Source organism: Labrus bergylta, chromosome 13, assembly GCF_963930695.1.
Source record: "Labrus bergylta chromosome 13, fLabBer1.1, whole genome shotgun sequence".
NCBI lineage: Eukaryota > Metazoa > Chordata > Actinopteri > Labriformes > Labridae > Labrus > Labrus bergylta.
This window is the reverse complement of record NC_089207.1, coordinates 26,801,492-26,822,720: the sequence shown is the minus strand read 5'-3', so window position 1 is coordinate 26,822,720 and position 21,229 is coordinate 26,801,492. Positions and strand designations below refer to the sequence as shown.

The window sequence follows — 21,229 nt, the reverse complement described above, 5'->3', positions numbered from 1 at the left end:
TTCATCAATACAGGCTATATGTTTTATATTGAAGCTGGAATTAAAAGTTTGATAAAGGTTTTGTTTTCATGTTTTAGCAAGGCAGTGTAACACACAGATATCACTAAGTTGGTGTAAAACAGTTGAGGTGATAGGAGTGGGTTTCAGTGGGTTTCAGTGGGTTTCAGGGCTGTTTTTACCAGTGAGTAGTTCCTGCTGTGTGTGGGTGGGATTTCACTCACGTTGCTGCGGATACTTGAGTCGAGCAGCAACAGTGAGAAAAGTAGTAGCACATGATTTTCCTGTCTTCTCTGACTGTCATGGAGTCGCTGAGGAAAACCCACTGTCCTCGACCAGTGTTGTGCTTTGTGTTTGTGTTGTGTGTTCAGCTACAGTTGTGTTTGACTGGAGGTAAGCACTCTTATTATCGTGACAGTTCTTCTCCAGGCATAGCTTTGGTTGTACGCAGCGGTTAAAATTAGCAGGGCTCAGGCCTTTGTTACAGTAATGTGTCCTTAAAAACCTTGACAGTTTGCTGTTTAGTTTGAACAGGAAGCCATTAATAACTTTCCTGAAGGTCCGCACTGTTGTTGTGCAATATAGCAGCATAACTTTTGAACTGACGTTATATCACACTCCGCTTGTGCAGGAATGTGTAACCTAATTAAAAGTTGTGTGTTTTCCACAGTTGCGAAACAGTATTTATTTTGTAAAGTCAAATATGAATCCTTGATTAACCTCTTCCACTGGGTTTATAGTAGGACAGCATTCTTTCTACATTGCCCCGAGGTGCCTATCATGGCTAATTTGCATCGTAACCAAATCCCATTACAGACACTCGATTTTTCTTTTAGTAGTGTGATGATTCGTGGGTCTGCGTTTAGGTACAATGAAACTGCCTTAACACTTCTGCAAAGATGAGACACAGACAAGCTGGCAACAATGTGACTGAAGAAGGGGGGGGGGGGCTGTGTATCTCAAACATGTGAAAGATCAAACCACAAACTCCAGTGATAAAGAGGAACATTGGTCACAAGATGAAACAAAATCCTTCAAACTGTGCAGTCTGTCAAACTATGATTAAGGTTGTAGAATGATACTCACTGGTGAAAATGGTGAAAACATGGTTCCACCTTCTTCAATGTGACGATTTCATGTTCTCCTTTGTTATTAGTGACTGTCAATAGACGTTTTGAAATGTTTTGGGGAAAAAGAAGCAATTGCATAATAGTGACAGCATTTTTTTTTTTTTTTACTTTTCATTAAAGGAAAGCTTGATTGATCTATTCTTACATCAACAAAAAAAAATCAGCTGACAGCAGAATCATTAATGATGAAAATAAACATTAGTTGTGGGCATAAATAAAACATGATATGAAATTTAACCAAAACAGGCAGAAGGGTCATTTGGAATAGTTAGTCATTTGTGTGTTCAGTCAATAGATTTTGAACCATGTTTTATCCTGTGATGTTTCTCAGACTGCCCTGCAGACGGACGCACCTGGGTGCCGTATGGAGACAGCTGTTACCACTTTGTCCATGGAGAAGAAGATAAAGTCAAAATCTACTCTTTTGACAGAGCAAAAACTCTCTGCCAAGGATTTGGTACCTGAGACAATTGAATTATTCACAACTCATTGCACCAGTATTCTCAGATTATGTTTTTTACTGTTGTCCAAAAAAAACAATTGCTTTGCTGTTTTCCCAGAGCTTTTGACAATCCAGAGCACAGAGGAGAATGACTTTGTCATTAAATATAGCCCTGAGGTGTGGAAAGGCCTTGTCAACGTGTGGCTTGGAATGTATTACGACACAAACAGTAAGTACCATGTGACTGAAGGACAGCGGAAACATGCTACCGTGAGATAAAATCTGATCCCTTATGAAAATCAAACAGGAAACACTTTATCCAATTATTTGTAGATATCTAGGTGGAAAACTGACCCTTGATCCTAAAACATTGTTGTTTCAAACTTTTGTACGATAGCTATAACGTGTTCCGTCTCAGAGTCCGTTCATTTGTTTTGGCTCTATGTTGGAGACTGGTTTCCTTTTTAATTCAATGAAAAATCTGAACCCAAAGTCAATTAAATGTCATACTTTTGAGTCCTTTTAGAGCTCCTTGTCTCCTGTAATCATCTAAAAAAAAAAATTATCTCAGTTTCATTGTTGTCATGTTGTCATGTTTTCAGCATTTTTATTATTAAACTCATTGCAAGTCTGAATTTATCTTAATCATTTGATCTAAACAAGCAATTCTTTCTGCCTCATCATATTTTTTTGAATGAAGGCCTGTTCTTTTTATTCTTTCTTCCAATTTTGATATAGTTGGATGCATCTCAATCTAGCTAAGAGCTACCCTCAGATTAGTTTGTTGCCAATTAAGTGGTGGGAAAAAAAAACATCTTTTTAGAAATATTTTGAATTAAGGAGGGAAATGTTGCAAACAAAGGTATTGTGTAAAACCTCACAAACACCTAAGAGACAAAAAAAAGAGTAATATCTAATACACACTTTTTCATTTTTGTTCATGGCACATCGTATAGTTTTCACTTTAGCGCATATCTCATATTTCTCTTACATCATGCATGCCAAAATTGGAAACAGTAGTTAGTCAGACAATGTCCACTCAATAGTTGCACTATATTTCCACCATCACACAGTTAACATTGCCTGTAGTGTGTGTCACTGTGCATGGAGTACTGCTAGTAGTAATGCTGAACATGCTTTGTCTTTGTCAGGTGAGGACATGAAGTGGTTTGGTGACAGCCCGGTGCAGTTCACTAACTGGGAGGACAGCTCTTCTCCATCAGACCTGGTGCCCATGGATACATGTGTGGCTCTGAACAGCAAGACGGGAAAGTGGGAAAACGTCAGCTGCCTGGATGATTTGGAGAATGGAGTGATTTGTGAGACAAATCAGAGTAAGATCAGAGTCTTTACATGTTCTTGGCCTGTTGGTATGCTATTTCAGAACGATATTAGTAAATTCAACTCAACTATTTTCTCAAGCCTCACTGTGTTTTTCTTTCTTTCAGAGGCAGAGGAAGCCAAACAAAGTAGGTCAACCTTTGAGCTTATTTGTTCACAGTTTCTTTACTTGTGTGATTTTTGTGTTTATAGCATTGAGCTTCCTTACATTGTTACTTATCCCCCCTCAGAACCCAGCCCGCTGCTGTCCGCACTGGTCATTCTCAGCGTGCTAGCTATCGTGGGAGTCTCTGCAGTTATTTGGTTCCTGCATCAGAAGCACAGCCTGGGCTCCACTATTGTGACGGCGTTCGAGTACCACCCTCCGTTCCGAGTCCTGGACACGGACCAGTCGTGCCTGGTGGAGGCGGAGGAGACTGACAGCGTGCCGTAGGAGAACTTTCTCGCTCTGCCCTTAAAAGCAAGCAGCAGGCCCCCCCTTTACTGGGCGGGTCTGTGTTCATGCTAAGATAGGTCCAATATGAAACAGATACAGAAGTAGCTGATTCAGAATAATCTAGTGTAATTGTAAGTTAAGTGACGCCATGCTTACTAAAGTACGAGCTAATTTCTGCTGTTTTTGTTAGCTGCACTAACGAGGAATCCTCTGTATATTTTAACAATGTGTGCATCTTCATCTGTAGCCTGGGTTACATGCAATCTGTGATTGGATTAGCATTAGATTTTTCAAATCTTCAAGAAGTCTTTAGCCCCTACACTAATATCTTGGATAACTTTAATTATCATATCTCTGTTGCATACTAAAGTTATACACTAGAGCACATAAAAAGAGGCAGGGACTAAATGAAGAGTCAAGTTTTCATTTGAAAAACACATTCTGTTACTCAGCTACTTTAGCGATTTTATTAAACTATGCCTATAAGCTTGGGAGACTAACAAGAGGGGAATTGAATATGAATGGTCAGTGAATACTGCAAAGGCTGTGACGTACTTTGTTCTATAATCCCTAATATTTATCAAACAATGCTGGATTCTGCATTTTACATGATGCGATCATTCCCACATGTCTATTAGACCTAATGGTGTTCATTTCACAGACTTCAGTAAGGTCCTTCTAGAGCACAATCTATATCTTCTATAAATAGAAACTATACAACCACGATGAGTTAAGTGACCTTTTGTGTACAATTATTGCACTGTCCCTTTAAGCAGTATTCAAAGAAGCAGGGACTCATAATGGCATTAGTGTTGTAGTGAAGACCACACTAAACGAGACCAAGACTGACCCAAGACCAGAGTGCTCCGAGACAAGACCAAGACATTTAGGGACTGAGACAAGACCAAGACCAAGACCAAGACCATAGATAACAATGAAAATGAATTGTGTCAGTTTTGTGTGCAGCAGGCATGTCACTCACATGCAGATGTAACACAGGGGAAAAATGAAAATTATGAATGAATTATTTGTTGTTTAGAAAGGGGCATTTTCCCTCTAATCACAGTAATGGTGTGGAAAAATTGCAGGTCAGTGGTGGTCATGACCGGTCTTGATTTAAATTCCGGAGTCCGCGCAGTCTGAGACAGAGACAAGACAGAGTAAAAATGCTATAGATTCAGAGACGAGTACGAGGCCTTCAATAAGTGGTCTCAATACCGGTCTTGACACCGATTTTAAGTACTACAACACAAAATCACACAATTAAAAAGCTTTATCAAAACAGAAGCCTAGCTACAGTATGAAGGATTACTGTATCTACTCAACAGACAGACATCCTGACTGATTTCCCAGATTCTGTCTTAGGTTCCAGTTTTATGTGTCCATGATGTGAGAATAACCAAATAAAACATTAAAGCCAGATTTTAGCCAACATGAAAAAATACTACAGTAACAGTCAATCTGCCCTCATTTACTGTGTAAAAGTTATTATGTGCATTTTGTCTTTATGTTACAAGTTTCCTTTGAAATCCAGTCCTGGCATCATTAGTGATTTTTTTCCCCAGAGAGTTATCATGATTTTGGTGTTAATAAATCTTCCTGTGATATAAAAGACAATCAAGATTTGGCTGTGATAGGAATGTTAGAGTATGATAAGTTGCTACATAATGTAGATACCCACCTGAATACTGTTAAGCATGTTAAACAGCATGAATGCTTTTGTGCAATGTATCTAAGATTAGTTTTGCAGGATCTGAGCCCTGGTGTTTTCATAATAAAGACTGTATGAAGAGCCTCTTGTTGCTTGGTTGAACTGATGTTACTCAAAAAGTTCTATTATGTAGTAGAGGGGTGCTGTCAGTTATATAGTGTCCACCAGACAGGGTTTTTTTAAACTGTCGAAATAGTGCACGTCTGAGGAAAAAAAGGATCTATTTCTCCCCATTCAGTGGGATCTATATAGAACATCTCTGCTAAATATATATGTCAATCCATAATTGAAGAGAAAAGGATGAATTGGGACACCAAAATTGGGGATAGTCTAATTAGTTCTGAGAGGAAAATCTAAATCAGTGTCATCTGAGAAGTGTCACTCCCCCCAAATGTCCAGTGCCTCTGTCGTCATCTCAGCATGAGCCTGAGATGCAACAGAAATCAGAGAAGTCAGCATGAAATCTCTTGTTCTTCCCATAAATGTGGTTTATTTTTAGACTCCAGGAAGTCTGTCATCATGTCACAAATTCTCTTAACATCTTAGTTGAATGTGTCTCTTTGTGTTGAGCACTTTTTCTTTATGTTTTATCTTCTAGTAAGGAAGGATGAAAGGCATTTTTGGACCTACATTTATTGATTAAGCACATGGAGAACTAAAACAGTAAGTAGCCTATTTCCTCAGGGTGTTCCAGGTAATGTTCCAGGTTTGGCCACAAGGTGGGACAGTGAATCACATTTCTGTTAAGTTTCTTCCCTGCATGTTAGTGAAGGTATTTACTTCAATTTATTAAAGAGGTTCAGACAAATTGCAGATAATCAGTTTGACACTGTTGAATATATAAAAGGGAAGCCATCTTTATTTACACAGACCTGTTTGATTTTCTTGGAAAAAAAAAAAGTCGCCTAAATAGTTTAACATATCAAAGAAAATCCAGTTAACGACATCTGATGTTAAAACAACAAAGAATTGGGTGCCAGATAGCCTAGTGGTTATGTAGCTCACCCCATATACAGAGGCTATGGGTTCAAATTCCACCATGGCCCTTAGCTGCATGCCGTTCCCCACTCTTTCGTCCCAACATTTCCTGTCTCTCTTCAGCCGTCCTATCCAATACAGACAAAAATAACCCCAAAATATATACATTATATATATATAAGAAAGCATAACTCATCACATATGCATTTTACATTATCGTAGCTATTAATGAACATGATTTAAAAAATGAAGGTCCAAACTGCAGAATGTATCCAAAATTAGATCAACATACAATAATAAAAACACTTGGGGAATTTGACAGTGATATCTAAAAAATATTCTTGCCTTTCCAAATCAAAATAAGAACCAGACCATAAAAATAAAGACACAGCCTGTATCAGTCTGGAAGTGATTGACAGGTCTTACTCTAACAGGCATTACGACCATTATGTATAGCACCTCATATTTGCATATCAGACCTTTAAAGTCAAATAAAGGGACCAAAGACTGGTTCACACCATGGATACACTTTGTTTAAAAAACAAAATCTGATTAAAGCGTGAGACATTTTAGAGAGCTGTGTGAAAGTTTGAATGTATTTTATTTTCTTTCCTCACATGAAACTGTACAAAATTCTATTCAGCTTCCAGGATCTCTGACTTACAGCTCTCATCTCAAATGATCAAATCTGTCGAACCCAACGCAATTTTTGCATGCTTAAAGGTTATTGAAGTTGTTATTCCTGAACACAGAGGCAATGCATTGTCACAGTTATACACAAAATATGTATTTTGGAGGGCTTAGATTTGATTTAAGGAGGACCTTACGAGCTATAATCTTTTATTTTTTTGCAAATAAAGGGATTTTTCTGTCCCATCACTAAAACAGTATTTCCTGTTCAACCAGTACGTTTTTTTATTATCACAAAGGGACTGTTGTCTCCTCACAATGGCTGTAATGGCCTATTTCCCCTCAAATAGAAACAATTGAATTTCATTCAAACATCTGCACATTACTGCGAGAAGCAGGAGGACGTCTGTACTGACCCAGAATGACTAATTAAAATGGACATTGGTATGCATGAATAAGATATGACATACAGCAGTGTGACAGATGGAATGAAAATGAGAGTCACGCTGGATCATATGAAATAAATTCATCAAGCCTGGAAATGATCCGATTATATGTCAATAAAACAGGACAAAACAACTGGGCTTTATATAAGGCCTTACAGTGTTTTACTTGTATCTACTGGTACAAGGTATTGATAGTCATTGAATATAACACTTTCATTTTTTTTGGTATTCCAAAGAACAATCATGTATTTCTGATCCATTTATCCTCCATTAGTTTCCAGTGAAAGGTATCTGTTTACATACATTTAAATCATCTGTTGTTTCCCATGTTGTCTCATGTTCCTCCCCCATTAATCAATACTGACTATAATGAGGACTGCTCTCTGACCAATCCATCATCTTGAAACATGGTGATATACACAATTATTAGTCAAAATATTTTTTTTATATAGGCCTTTATCTTGATGACATTACAATTTGAATACATACTTACACTTATTTATTAAGAATTCCCAAATAATCAGAATCAGAATCAGGGTTTATTGCCAAATACATTTACACATACAAGGAATTTGACTTGGTGTGTTGGTGCTACTGTGTTCACTTTTTGTTTGCAATCTTTGCTCTTTGCTGCTGTAACAATGTTAATACATTTTATTTATCCATTGTGGGATAAATAAAGGATTATCTTATCTTATATAAAATAATGCATGGGAACAGATGGAGGTTCTGCACTGTAAGAAGATGGAGTGTAACTATTAACACAGGCTGGGGCTGAATATCAGCAAAAGTTTACTGAGAACTGCTTTACACAATGTGTTGGAGTCTAGAGTTTGAAAAACATTACACACACATACACACTCACACAGACATGGACACACACACACACACACACACACACACACACACACACACACACACACACACACACACACACACACACACACACACACACACACACGGACACATATGCACACGGATGCAAACTTAATCGATGAAAGTGCTCAGTTTTTAGCTCACACTCTGTGCTATTTTCTAAATCAAACGCATGTGCATCGCTGGAAGGCTTTAGCGTTAAAGGGATCAGAGCATTGTGTGCTGACATGATTAAAATCTGTACAATTAAATATGTCACCTAAAAAATCAATGACAGGGAGTCCTGTGCCTTTGGGGTATACTGAGCTTTCTGTAGCCTGATAGAAAAATAATAATTAAAAAACAAAAGCAGCATCCTAATTTGTTTTCCATCAGTCTCCAGAGAGATCATCTCTGCCGTGTCTTTGGTATCTCATTATACTTTCTAATCAAGAGTCTTTAAAAATCCCTTTAAAGGGGACAGACTGTTTGCCCTTCCCCCAGCATGCTGCTGCATTGCAGCCATCGACTGCGACTTATTATGTTACAAATGTCCAAGGTAGGCTGACATTTTGATTGAACAGTATGAACAAACACAGCCTGAAAAAAAAGGTCTCTGAATGTGATGCTGCTTTCATCTCTCCCATTGCTCAACTCTCTAATGAAGATTATCCAATACAATTAAAAAGCTAGGTATCCTGTGGATCGCCTGATGAATTTATCAAATCATTTTTTTTCTCTCTCTCTCCCTCTCTCTCTCACCATGTGTGCTCATTCAGCCGGACGTGTGTTTCACTCAATCCAGACGGTCAGAAGCTCCTGTGGGTTGGAGAAAAATCAATGGTCACAGGGGAAGGTGAGCAAGCAAATAAAGCTGTTTTAAATCACAGAAGCTGATCAAGGGATTTTTCTTATCCACATCTTTAATTCAGTACAGGCCTTTGTGCTTTAATTACTGTTTCCAATTAGCTTGACTTTACAGAGGACTGTGGTAAAAGTGCAGTGGCATGAATGGAAATCCACTTCCTTCTCCTAAATACAAACACATCTTCTTTTAGAAAAGATGGTGCAATGTACAGTAACCCCAAGTGATCTCTGAGAAGCATGTATTTATACTGCGTGATCCTCAGCATTAGATATGTCCACATACTCTATGTCACATATGAAGTTGGATTGAGGTGCTTTGCTAACTGATGTCACTTAATTGGACAATTTCATTACTAAGTAAATTTTAACCACACATGAATTCCCTGTCAATATGTTCTCAATTCTATTTGAGGTTTAATTTGCACCCCTCTGAACTGAGTCGTAAGCTTTCCATCAGGAACAGAAAGCTGTGATTGACATTAACATCTATGTTAATGAATATGTTTAGCTGGTCTATAAAGCAGATGTGTGGCACTTGGGCAAATATGCAGTTGATGCAAAAGATCATGTGAAATAACAATTATCTTGCACCCTTTCTTACCTTTTGACTCGTGTTGTCATAATATTGTGCTCTCTAAATGATTCTGCGTTTCACCTTTTCTTCAAATTTATTTTTTCACTGTTTCTTGTGAGATCATTCCGTTTTAATGGAAGGTTTCCTAAAGCAGCCATTGTTTGTGTAACAATAAGACTACAGAACTGTTTGATACCAACTAAATTATCATTATGTTCTTATAAAATAAAATAAAAAACATTATCTGCTCATCTTTTAATTTCATCCATTACACAACACTGTATGTTTACTGTTTCTGACATCCAAACCCTTTCTGCCCAAATCCTTTAGCTGTCTGTTAAATGACAAAAAAATAATGTTAAAATGTGTACAGTGTAATCTATTCTCAAATGCAATGGACTGTCGGTCACTGAACCTTTTATATCTTTACTTTTAAATAAACATATGAAATTACACAAACTCAAAGGTAACTTTTGCATTTCAATTGAAGAGGTCATAGCCTCTTTAAACCCTGGAATATAATAAAGGAATACTTGTATCTGTCATACAAGGAGCATAATAGAATAAAATAGAAAATACTTAATCATCTACTTTTTCATGAAAATGCAGAAAATGTTCTTTCACTTTGAAAATATGTGCCATACATGTGATGTGATTTAAAGTATGCTAGTGTTTGTGAATGAGTTTACCCGTGTTTGCACATTTATAGAGCTACATTTGAATATATATCGTTAAGTTTGTAATGTAAGGTATTACCTCATGATTTGTTGTGAATTTAAAGGCTGTGACTTGTTTACTCCATCATATGATGCCTGACAATGACAGGCAGATTGCACTCTCTGTAATGCTGGCTGCAGTTTAAAGTTTACATTGTAGAAGCCGTGAGCTGACGTCACTTCTCTTGAGTTGCTTTGGAGTGAAACAGAGGAGAGAGTCTGTCCAATCTGCGATTAGAGACCATCACATTCAGTCACACTACCACCACCCCGGACTCTATCACTGAATGACCACTTTCCCACTTTCAACATCCAATTAACAGCGCAAAACTGGAAAGCAAAATAGTAGTTTTTTTTTTCTATTCTTCCCTTTTTAGCTATTTAAAGGGAACACGTTGAATTTCGACGAGGAGGTGAGTTCAGTTTCCCATGTTTTCACCACGACAGTTTGGTACCTTAGCTCGCTAACGTATGTTCAGCTGTGTGTTTTTTTTCTCACAAATGTATGTCCCTCATGCTAATAGCTAAGCTAACCTGTGCTAATCCTGTAGCATCTTTTTCCCGACACTTGCCTCATTGTTACATTGTAACATTATCCGCCTCATTGTAGCGTTATCCGCTCTGTAGAGTGTAAAGCAGCGAAAAACAAATAGAAAAAGTTCTGCACAAAGTAGATACAGCTCTTTAGGACGTGTGTGGGGAAAACTTTATGAAGAATATATCCGGTGTAGTGTTGAAGTTGTAACTTGGTGTTGTGATATAAGAGTTTAGCAACTACCGTTTACATTTCACCGGTGTCTTGGCTCAGACAGCAGCGATGTTCAGGCTTGTCATCATCACCTTGCAGCGTGGATTTAGTCTTTGTTACCAGCTGCTCCACTCTGCGGATCCGTCGCTTTTTAAAAATGTTAATGGACGGATGATAAAAATAATTCAGCCTACACATTTGCGTGTCGGAATATACGGTTTTGTTTTTTGGCTCAGTCTCAGCTCGCCTCTTGTAGCATATTAAAAGTATTGTCATAGCATAGGCTATACATTCTGGTGTGAGGTTTAAACGTCAGTAAGTCATGACTTTATCAAATAACTTGATATAATTAAGGATATTGTTTCATCCTTTCTAACATGAAATGATTTGTTATCAGTGTTAAAGCCGGGAGCAGCGTTCATCTACCCCCCTCTCTGTCTCCTCTGTGTTGTTGCTTCCTCTTAAAGGAGAGCAGCAGCTAATGCAGCAGCTGCGATCTGGGCTCAATTTTACCCTTTCAGATTATGACAATACCCTCCATTTTTTCTGCTTTCATATTAACAACAAGGCAATCGCCATCTTGAGGTGTCCAAATTAGCAGTTGTGTAATTGAAGCGGTGTTCACCTGTGTTAAAGTTTCCAAACTTTGGAGGAAAATAAACCCGAATAGGGCATCTTTCATTTCTGTTGAACTGAAATTAAAAGCAGAAGTCAAATCACACAAATGTGACAAGTTGTGGATTCTCACTTATGCTAATGAGATTTCAAAACAGATTTATAATGTTGTACGAAATACTTTTTTTTTTTTTTTTACATATGAGGCTTAAGATTGAGTGTTTGAACCCTGTAGTTTCTGCTTATCTGGAGAGTCCCAACTAGCAAAGCAGAAATCAGTGCATTTGAACATATCCCTGATTTCTTCACTCTACCCTTTTTGTGTTTGTAGGCTGTGCACAGCCTACATAACTTACTCTTAATTTTAAGAAACCCTTATAAATGTACAGTGCCTAAGAGAAACACATAAAAAGACACACTGCCACACAAGCACACAGTTCTTTATGTTTACAACACAATGTTAAAGGCAACTCTGCAGTTCAAACAGATTGCAGAGTTGAAATATGGTAAGATCACACTTTGGACATGAGTAAACATCAGTAAACAGTTTTTCTATAGCAGGCATCTAGAAGTGTGTACTGTACAGAAGAAAATAACTATGACTTGTGTTTGGGGAATTCAAATTTCCCAAATTTTCTTGAGACAGAATGATTTTCTTACTTACATATTACACATGCAGTTAATTACTGCATGTTGTTGTTTGTGGAAAAGGCTTATGGGAGAATATGATCTTTTGGCTGGAAATAAACTTCAATCACACCATGTCACAACAGCATCATTGACCAATTGAATATAGAAGCATGTGGTGCATGTTGATTTGCAAACAATTAGATTTGCATAGTCAGTGAAGCTCATAAGGTAAAATATTTTCAATTTTTTTGGCATCTTTTATTTGCCATTATAATTGACAATAACGAGCTAGTGTTCCCTTTGCACACAGCTTTAAATGAAATGGCAGTAAATGGCAGATTCCTGGTGGTAAAGTCCATCATTCAAATGGCTTCAGTAGCCAAGAAGACAGAGAGATAAATCAGATCACAGCCTTGATGTGTTATGCATGCATCCAGTAACTGCCAATGAATCAAAACACAGGTAGAAGGTCACTAAATTTGCCTCATATTTATTCAGAGCACATGTCCTTGAAAACCTCTGCAGAGAACAATGTTGAAGTGCTGTATACCAGGATTCTAATAATTTATGTTAATATTTTCACACTGAGAAATCAGAGGAGTCAGCAGCTTGGCATTTGAATGTTAAAAACATTGAAGGGGTTTGTTCTGCAGGCTCCAAATGCAAATGTAGGACATGGTTTTAAATGACTTTTTTAAGGGCTCGTTTACATCAGCAGCCCTAACAGGCAAGTATAAAAAACAATACCAGAAAACAATATTTAGTTGGATAATTTTGTATAATTATAAAGAACCTATTTCCACCAACATTTTACTATTAGAGACCTTTAATGCCACAACCAATAGTACCTGAGCATTTTAGATTTTTGTCCAGAAGCTCAAGACCTATAGTAGTGTAAATATAGTCTCATTTCAATCTGTTTGCTCATTGTGGCCTCTTAATGCATGCGGTCTTTGAAAGGATCAAAGGAAAAAAAGGCAGGACTCCTAATAATTGTGTTTTCACCCGTTTTCACCCTGTCTCTTCTACTCTTACCCTTTCCACGAGTTTGCACTCATTAATCAAAGGTGCAGCACTCCCGCTGAGGGCTGAGCAGGTTCATCAATTTGGCAGCCGGCTTGCAGGAACAGTGTCGAGGCTCTTAACACACAAGCATAAATAAATCTATGGTCTTTATATGCAAGGCCTGAAGGTTAATACTGTATAATGCAATGTACCCTCTTTGTCTGTTGTGATTGATGTTTTTAAACATGTAAGGCTTGACGGGAGTCCCTTTTTGTAGGTCAGTGTTGACACTTTATGATTGGGTGAGCTCGGGGGGCAGCGGCACGAGGGAGGTGGATTATTAGGAATATGTCAGGGAGATTACTCTTTTTTTCACTCATCTTTGTGGTCTATTTTCTCTCTCCGCCTGGAGATGCTTGTCGCAGTGCTTTATTTGAACCAATGATGCTTCAGAGATTGAAGTCTCCCTGCTGTGTTGATGGAGATGATGTTACAGCGTTAGTGGTCTGCTCTACTTTTCCTCAGCTGTTTAGTATTTATTTGCCTCCTTTGCTGCAGGAAATGCAGCTCAGCTCAGAATGAATGAATTGACTTGGACTAAAACCTCTGCCCTGTCTATGCTAACTACCCATCTCAAACAAAGGCCTTCCTCAGCATCCCCCTTTTTATTGATCTCCATTCCTCATGCATTTAAATATGGTCAATGCTGCCAAAAAACACTTGACGTTTTAGCCTTCCTATGCAGCTGCTGCCACCACATTCTTAGATGTTACACTTTTAATCAACTCTGACCAGATATGACATCAAAGTAAATGCTTACATTTATGACATAAACAAAGTAAAAAAAAAAAAAAAAATCTTATCTTACTGACTAAATGAATTCCTCCCTAATATCAGACATTGTACTCGGCAGTGAATGCATCTTTGTCATGGCATGAGCACTGTCAGCACAACCCTGCTGTGTTTTACTCAAATCATGGGGTGAATAAAAACACCATAAAGTTGCTGACCTTCATAAAACCTCTCATTCTATCAACTTTAAAGAAACTGCCTCTACTTGAATCACTTAGATTTGTTTTTGCTGAGTCGTTCAAAAAAAGTCAGTAGTTTCCTAAGGATCTGCTGACCATTTTATATTTTAATTCAAAATAACAAACATTAACAAGTGACCAATTAATCACATGTTCACAGCCAATGGAAATGCTTTATGTTGACAGAATTTATAGGAGACAGTGTTGGTTTGTCAGAGTGTGAGATTTACCTAATAAAGAAAAAGCCATGATGTTACAGACACAGGCATATCAAACATAATGTTCACCCTGAATTTTCCAGTAACACACTCTGAATATTAAGAAGACTCTAAACTGCTTTTAGTACCTGTTAGTGCTCATGACTTAGTCAGCAGCTCTTTGTGTGGTGAGACTACCATAATGTATTCCATAGATGACATCATGTGTCCAGATTGAAGCACAGCTGAACATGAGGAGGCTCAGACTTGTTTGAGTTCAAAGACTTGTTGCAAGAACCAATTATTTGAAACAAAGAGAGTGACATTTTCCCTGTTTGTATGAATTCACAGGTAGGAGACAGTGATCTTTTTACACTGGGAGTCACACTAAGATAAGACAGATGAAAATGTGAGGTGACCACACTGTTGTTGTAACTGATATGAGAGGATGATGGCCATGCTTGTGTGAGTAATGAGAGACTTAATGTTTACATATTCACAGCTAATTTAGAAACAGTGGAGAGGGAGCTAACATCATTTTTATATGAATAGCTCTTGGCTTCTTTTTACTGGACATCATATAAAAGTGTTAGTTTTGTTCTTGTGGGTCATTGTGACATAAAGCAGAATCTATATGAAAGCCTTGGTATCTTGCTTTGTAAATGTTGGATTAAGCAACTCTGTTTTTCAGATGTGTGGCTTGATCAGCGAAGTGTAAACCTTTGATGTCCATATGAATGATCTCATAAAAACTCCATTTCAGTCAAATTTAGTCAAATCTAGACCAACCGCATTCAGTAGTTATTCACTCATCAATATTTTAAATATTTGGATTGACACAGCCAGGAATAGAAAAATATATTTATTTGAGATGGGATAGTTTTCGTTTTAAAAACATGAAACAGAAAAACCCAGCACATGAGCAGAATGAATGAAAAGCAAGCATTTGTGTTCAATAGGTTTTAATTACTGCTAGTTTCTTATTGGGTCATGCTAAACAATTGTTTCAAAACTCTTTCTTTTCTTGTGAAAGTAGAACCCGCACCATGTGAAAAATACAAAACAGAATCCTGCACACTGTTGACGTTAATTAACTAGATGTTGTGTCCTTGCATTTTGTCAAGGTGAGGGTACGTTTAAAAATGTTGCGCTTAAAGTGAGTGCAAGTGACTGACAGTGTATGACTCTTTGTTTGCTGCACAGTTACTGGGAAAATATTACCAATAAAAGTTTGTTAGCCATTTTTCAAAGACTTCTATTCTCTTGAATTGTATTTGTGATTAGATTCCTTTAAACAGAAAAACCCTGAAGGTAACGCTCTGTCTGGCAATACCTTTCTTTTTTTCCTCCAGTAAACCACAGTTTTTGTTATCTAAATCATCATTAATCAGTAAATGAAACCCTTATTTGTTGTCAATTAAGATGAAAGCTTATTGTAAGTTGGCTTGCAGCCATTTCTAGACTGTGAGTATAACAACAACAGATGTTAGAATCAATTTATTTTGCAAAAAGTCCAACCTAACATATGTGAACGCTCAGATCATCTCTGGCTGCAGTGATCTCTAAGACTGTAACGTATGAAGACTTGAAAGAATTTAATTAATTGAGTATTTATTTCCTTTACATTCCAATCAAAATGAACCCAGATGGTATTGCATGTTTAACATGTGGTGTCAGGTCAGAAGTATTTGGCTAGTCTATGTGTCATGTTAGAGAGGTCTATGTGTCATGTTGCGAGCTGGCTTTGTCAAAATATGAATGAACAATTGGAAAGCTTTTTCTAGAGTTCATACTGAGAAGTTTTCTTCGGAGGAAAAGTTTTATTGTCTTTTCAAAGTAAAATACAGGTCATTGGATTTTGGCAAGATCAAGATGTTGGCCGTATAGCTTCTCCTGTTACACAGCAAACTATAATCCAATTTCTCCCAAGTGTTTTTGCCATGTCTCATTGCCCTGTGCTGTCTCTTGGAGCTGAAGTCTGATTTTCTGCTGATGTTTAGAATGGAAAACTCATCCCCCCCATGGGTCCACATTACCATTTTTATTTCATTTCTATGGAGTTTTCAGATAGGAACAATGCTGAACGAGTAAATCAATACATTCAAGCTATAAATCTGACTGTCTTTGTCTCGTGTTTCAGGTGCAGGGCCGTGATGTCAAAGAGCTGAGGACAGTCTCATTCAGTAAGTGTTTGGTTACGTCAGCTACCCATCATCCATCTCTGCCATTATGCTCTTTGAAGTGCCCTTTTGATTGTTCTTTTGGAAAAACCGGTTTGCTTTTGTTAAATTGGATAGAGTAACTCATGAATGGAGATACTGGACTTAAAGGAACACCTCATTTTTAAGTGTTATTTGGATACTGGTTTGGAATTTTCCAATTAGCTTAAGATTCAACAAAGTCCTTCTTTATGGGATTAGTTTGTGCTGCATTACACTTTGCTCTCATTTTGTGTGTACCTAATTAATTCCTGTCTTTCTTAGAATAAGGCTTCAGAACATATTTAAATCTCTTGGGGGAGCGATAAGAAACTTTTTTGACTATGGGGTATAATGAGATAAATTACTTTGGGGTCGGAGCTTTTTGTTTGGCTCTGTTTTACACTTTAATTTGGGCTACTCTGCACATACACGGGGCCTCAGCAGCTATTAAAAATGGAATTGTTGCCCCAAGACTGAATTGATGATGGCTGTATACAATTGATTTGCCTTCAGCCTGAGCTCCACTCTTTCACAAAGTGTGACATGTGGCTTGTGGTTTGAATGCAACACTAAAATATGAGTCCTGCGATTACAGTCAATCTTTCTCTTTTTGCATTCTTCAGAGGGGGAGTAGGTGGGAATTGATGAGAGATATTTATGATTTAACAGTTTTACAGAGCAGTGACTATATGAGGACAGTTACATTTATGGCTCTGCAAATTGGCAAAAATGTGATAGATAGATAGGTACTTTATTGATCCCGAGGAAAATTCAGAAGTTATAAAATAATGTTTTCTTCAGTATTAAAGAAAGATATGTTGTAAGTATTTTCTCATAAAGTTTAGTAATCATTTCAGTTTGAAGAGTATCCTGTAAATGATGGAAGCCAGAAGAAACCACAGGGTTCATGAACTGATATTAAACATTTTGCTAACTTGGATCATCACTTATCTCTATCAATCACTAATGTTACGTGTGTTACAACTTACAATCACTAATGCTAAACTATAGTGTCTGCTTACATTGGCATAGACATGGACTGTTTTCAAAAGTATTTCAGGACAGCACACCAAATCCACCCTTTTCCTCTTTTTATTGCCACATAGCCATAGACTGTAAATATAAGTGGACAGCGCCTGAGTGACGTCACCCATCTGCTTTGGAAGCCAATGCTTGAAATGCTGTCACAACCTAACGTTCAGTCAACCTAACAATAGTCCAAGAGCTGGAGCTGAGTAGTGTTTTAAGCCTCCTGATAAATCGCTACATCGCGCCTTACCTGTCAATCACGTCAGCTATACGCCTTATTGTGAATAACATTGATCCTTCATAAAATCAAAATGGGTGGGTTATCAAAAAAAAAATCACCCTCAGTAAAGTGTGCACTGATCGAGACATGAGCTTATCAGAACAATTTAGTTTTTTGAACCAGGCTGGAAACATGAAAAAAAAGCCTTTTTTTAATGTGTATGTGAATTCAGGTGCTTCTGCATCCAGATGTATTAGAGCAGTTATGGGTGACCCTCAAAGTATACCTGGATGGACCAACATTAAGTTTCAGAAAAAGCTGCCAGGTTAACATCTAGCCAGCCCTTGCTTTCTGTTGCCAGAAGCTGAAAGAATATGGAATAATGTCACTTGACTGATATGGTACTCATAGAAACAACGCAAAATGTCTGTGCCCAGGATAAATGTAAAAAAACTCATACTGATTTGTGATGACCAGTTAGATTATCGTCTCTCTGCTAAAGAGGAAACTACAGAGGAGTAATAGAAGTAAACATAACACAACAAAATACAAGAGTCTTTGACTTCCTTTTACGGTTATCAAACCCTCGCTAATCATTTTGAATCCACACAAAATTAAGACATTAAAAAAAGGAACTGTAATCATGTACAAAGTTATTTCTGTCACTTCAGTGTACATTATGTGCCTGCAGCTGCTTTTTAAGTGAAAGCCAGGCTGGCATTCATCTCTATAACACTCCAGCACAATGGAGATCCAAAGCACACAAAGGGCATGTCTGGATCCAGACAAAGCAGACTGGTTTGTTTTCTGAAGAATTGAAGAAGACAAAGTGAAGCAGCACATTTTCTTCACAGCATTTATGGAAAGTGCCATTGTAAAACACTGAAATGTTTTTTTGGGTCAGATTTTACAGTTTAAGTTCATGCAGAGGATTGAATCACTTTGACAAGTTTAGCATCATTATTTTTGCCGTCATTTACAGAGTATTTAGTGATTTTAAAGCCTGTTATCACAGTCACACTATAAAGTAGGAGACTTGGGTACCAGATATAGTACAATTTATTTTAACATCATAGTTTCCATAACAGTTCCCTTCTTTGAATGAGAAGGAGAAAATCTTTATGGACCAGTGAGTGTTATGTTTTATATGCACCATAACATCCTGTGCTGTGTAACAGAAGGAGAGGTGGAGTTATGACAGTCCCACTCCTCTCTTTTTTTTAAATTATTAGCTTCAGTTAACAGTGTAGCTGTACAGTAAACGGTATTCTGTGTGTGACAGAAGAGCTTTGCAATCTGATGTTGTAGAACGCACAGTACCAGAACCCTCTGTTAGTGTGTTTGAACATCTTTTCTCCCCAGAGAGGATACATGCAGGAAGGAAAAAGTCCATAATGAAATAACTCGGTCAATGGGAAATCAAAGACTTCAAATGTAAAACATATCAAATATGCAGAATTCATCTCAAAAAGTGAAAGATTCTGGTGGTTTTTCACTACTTCTTTGTGTCTTTTTCACCTCAACATGTCTTACTGTCCCAGAGATGGCGTAAGACTTCCACACTGTCGACTTGTTCTTTCAAATTTCACAGTTAAAACAAATCAGAGTTTGAGTCCAACAGGTGTCTTCTTCTGTCCAGTAAAAAGTTGATGCAACACTGATCACTGATGATGTCTGTCTACAAGGCAAGTATCAGCTGGACAACCGATGCACCCCTAATGTGCAGTATATCTCATATTAAGTCTTGTCTCAGTGTTGGTTTTGTGGATTGGTTGGATGATAAAATTGTGCATGTTAAGAGGTTGTAGATGTGTACTTTTAATAGCCCTTGAGCAGGCACTAAAATGTTTGGATGTCTGACTAATAAATGTATTGAGAGGCATCATATTCCTGCACTATATTTACTTTCTGATATAGAAAAGCCAGCCCATAAAACAGCACATACAGTGACATAGTAGGATAGGTTGTTAAAATGTGTGCTTTTCCCTCGGGTCAGAGATCAGGCATGCCTGGCTTTTGGGAGCACAAGCCTTATTCAGACTGTCATTTCAAGCTTCAATATTTACGTCCCTGTGGCGTTTGGCCTTCAATCTGAATGTTGCTGTACCGTCGCTGTATCGTGTTTGGAGATTGTAACGGGATGAGCCGGGAACAGCTGGGGAGCACAACGCTGTGTGTTTGTACACGTCTGACTGTGTGTGTATTTGGAGCTCCCGCTGTGCCGTGCTACCGCAACGCTGAAACACAATTTGAATTCACAGACTGGGACAAGAATATTACGCAATCGCAGAATCAATATGAATATACAAGGACGTAATGACGGCTCTTTATCGGGCGTGCTGTATGTAAAGGGCTATGATCTACTGGGGAGTTTGTTGTGAAGAGTGTAGGCCTGCAAGGTGCTTCTAAGGGGCGCACATGGCATCCAAGAAAATGTGATCTTCTATGGTGTTCATGGCCAGATGTCTGCTGTTCCTTCTTCACTGTTTGCTTTATGTCTTCATTTGATGACAGGGCTTTTTTGTGACTTCATCAGCAACATTGTGCGCCACAAATACAAGGTCCTGTAGTGTGTCTATGAAAAGGCTTTCTAGTTATTTCATCATTTTCATTTTTTATACAGGCTTGGTTTTGTAACTGATTCATTGGTTTGTTTGTTTTTTTGTTTTTTTGTAAAATAGGAACCCTGAAGCCTTGCAGCTGCTAGATCTCAAAAAAGCAAAAACTCAAATATTGTAGAGGCTAATAAAATGCTTCCCACTCTCAAACAGCATGAATGCCACTTAACTGGATGAGAGTTTTGTTGGCAGAGAGGATCTGTTGTGTCAGCGCTCAGACGAGCGTAGAGGTGACACCAAGGTGAACGCTGCGTTGTAGAATGGTTGGAAATCATTGATATTCTGACTCGAAGGCTGCAAATGGCTTGGTGGCAGATGGGAGTCTTTGTCAGGGAAGAAAAATGGCAGCTCGGGAGCATCAACGCCATTTTCCCTATCAGCTCTGCTGGCGGGCGGTGACCTTCTGGAGCTCAGCGACATCCCTGAGCACATGATCAATTATATCTCTTCTATTGTTTACTAAGCTAGTGGAAAATTATTTAAATGTCATTTATTTTCAGAGAGAGATGACATGTGTAATCATGAAACATGTATGTGTTGTTAGAGCGTAATGAGAAGATAAAAGAGTTTGATTTTACCTTTTTAAGTAGAAAATAAAAGAGTGTAAAATTTTCAAAATCAATACTCTGGGGCTTTTAAGCTCTGTTTTTTTCCACATGATTACAGAGTTTATGACATGATTTGACTCAGAAGCATCAGTTCTCTAACAACATTGTTGATATAAGAGACGTTTTTTAAGAAGTGTAGGTATTTTTCCAAGGCTCCAATTTGCAAGCTTTTCAGTTTTCATTAGCATTGTTTGACTGAACAAA

General features: G+C 37.8%; 2 protein-coding genes across 4 annotated transcripts in view; both read left to right on the top strand.

The window, feature by feature from the left end:
• The first annotated feature begins 204 nt into the window (after positions 1–204).
• Positions 205–5,141, top strand: cd302 (CD302 molecule). Its single transcript, XM_020644188.3, has 6 exons — positions 205–390; positions 1,459–1,584; positions 1,688–1,798; positions 2,721–2,903; positions 3,018–3,038; positions 3,141–5,141. Exons 1-6 carry the CDS (start codon positions 273–275, stop codon positions 3,341–3,343), a joined length of 762 nt encoding a protein of 253 aa, XP_020499844.1. The 5' UTR covers positions 205–272; the 3' UTR covers positions 3,344–5,141.
• Positions 5,142–10,326: 5,185 nt separating this feature from the next.
• LOC109991783 (bromodomain adjacent to zinc finger domain protein 2B) overlaps positions 10,327–21,229 on the top strand; it is a 44,646-nt gene continuing 33,743 nt past the window's right edge. For 2 of the 3 annotated variants that reach the window (XM_020644163.3, XM_020644161.3), the window contains exons 1-2: positions 10,328–10,536; positions 16,490–16,532. The gene's annotated coding sequence lies outside the window, so the exon portion shown is untranslated. Of the gene's footprint in view, positions 10,537–16,489; positions 16,533–21,229 lie in introns of all 3 variants that reach the window. The other variant, XM_020644162.3, reaches the window with a different exon arrangement.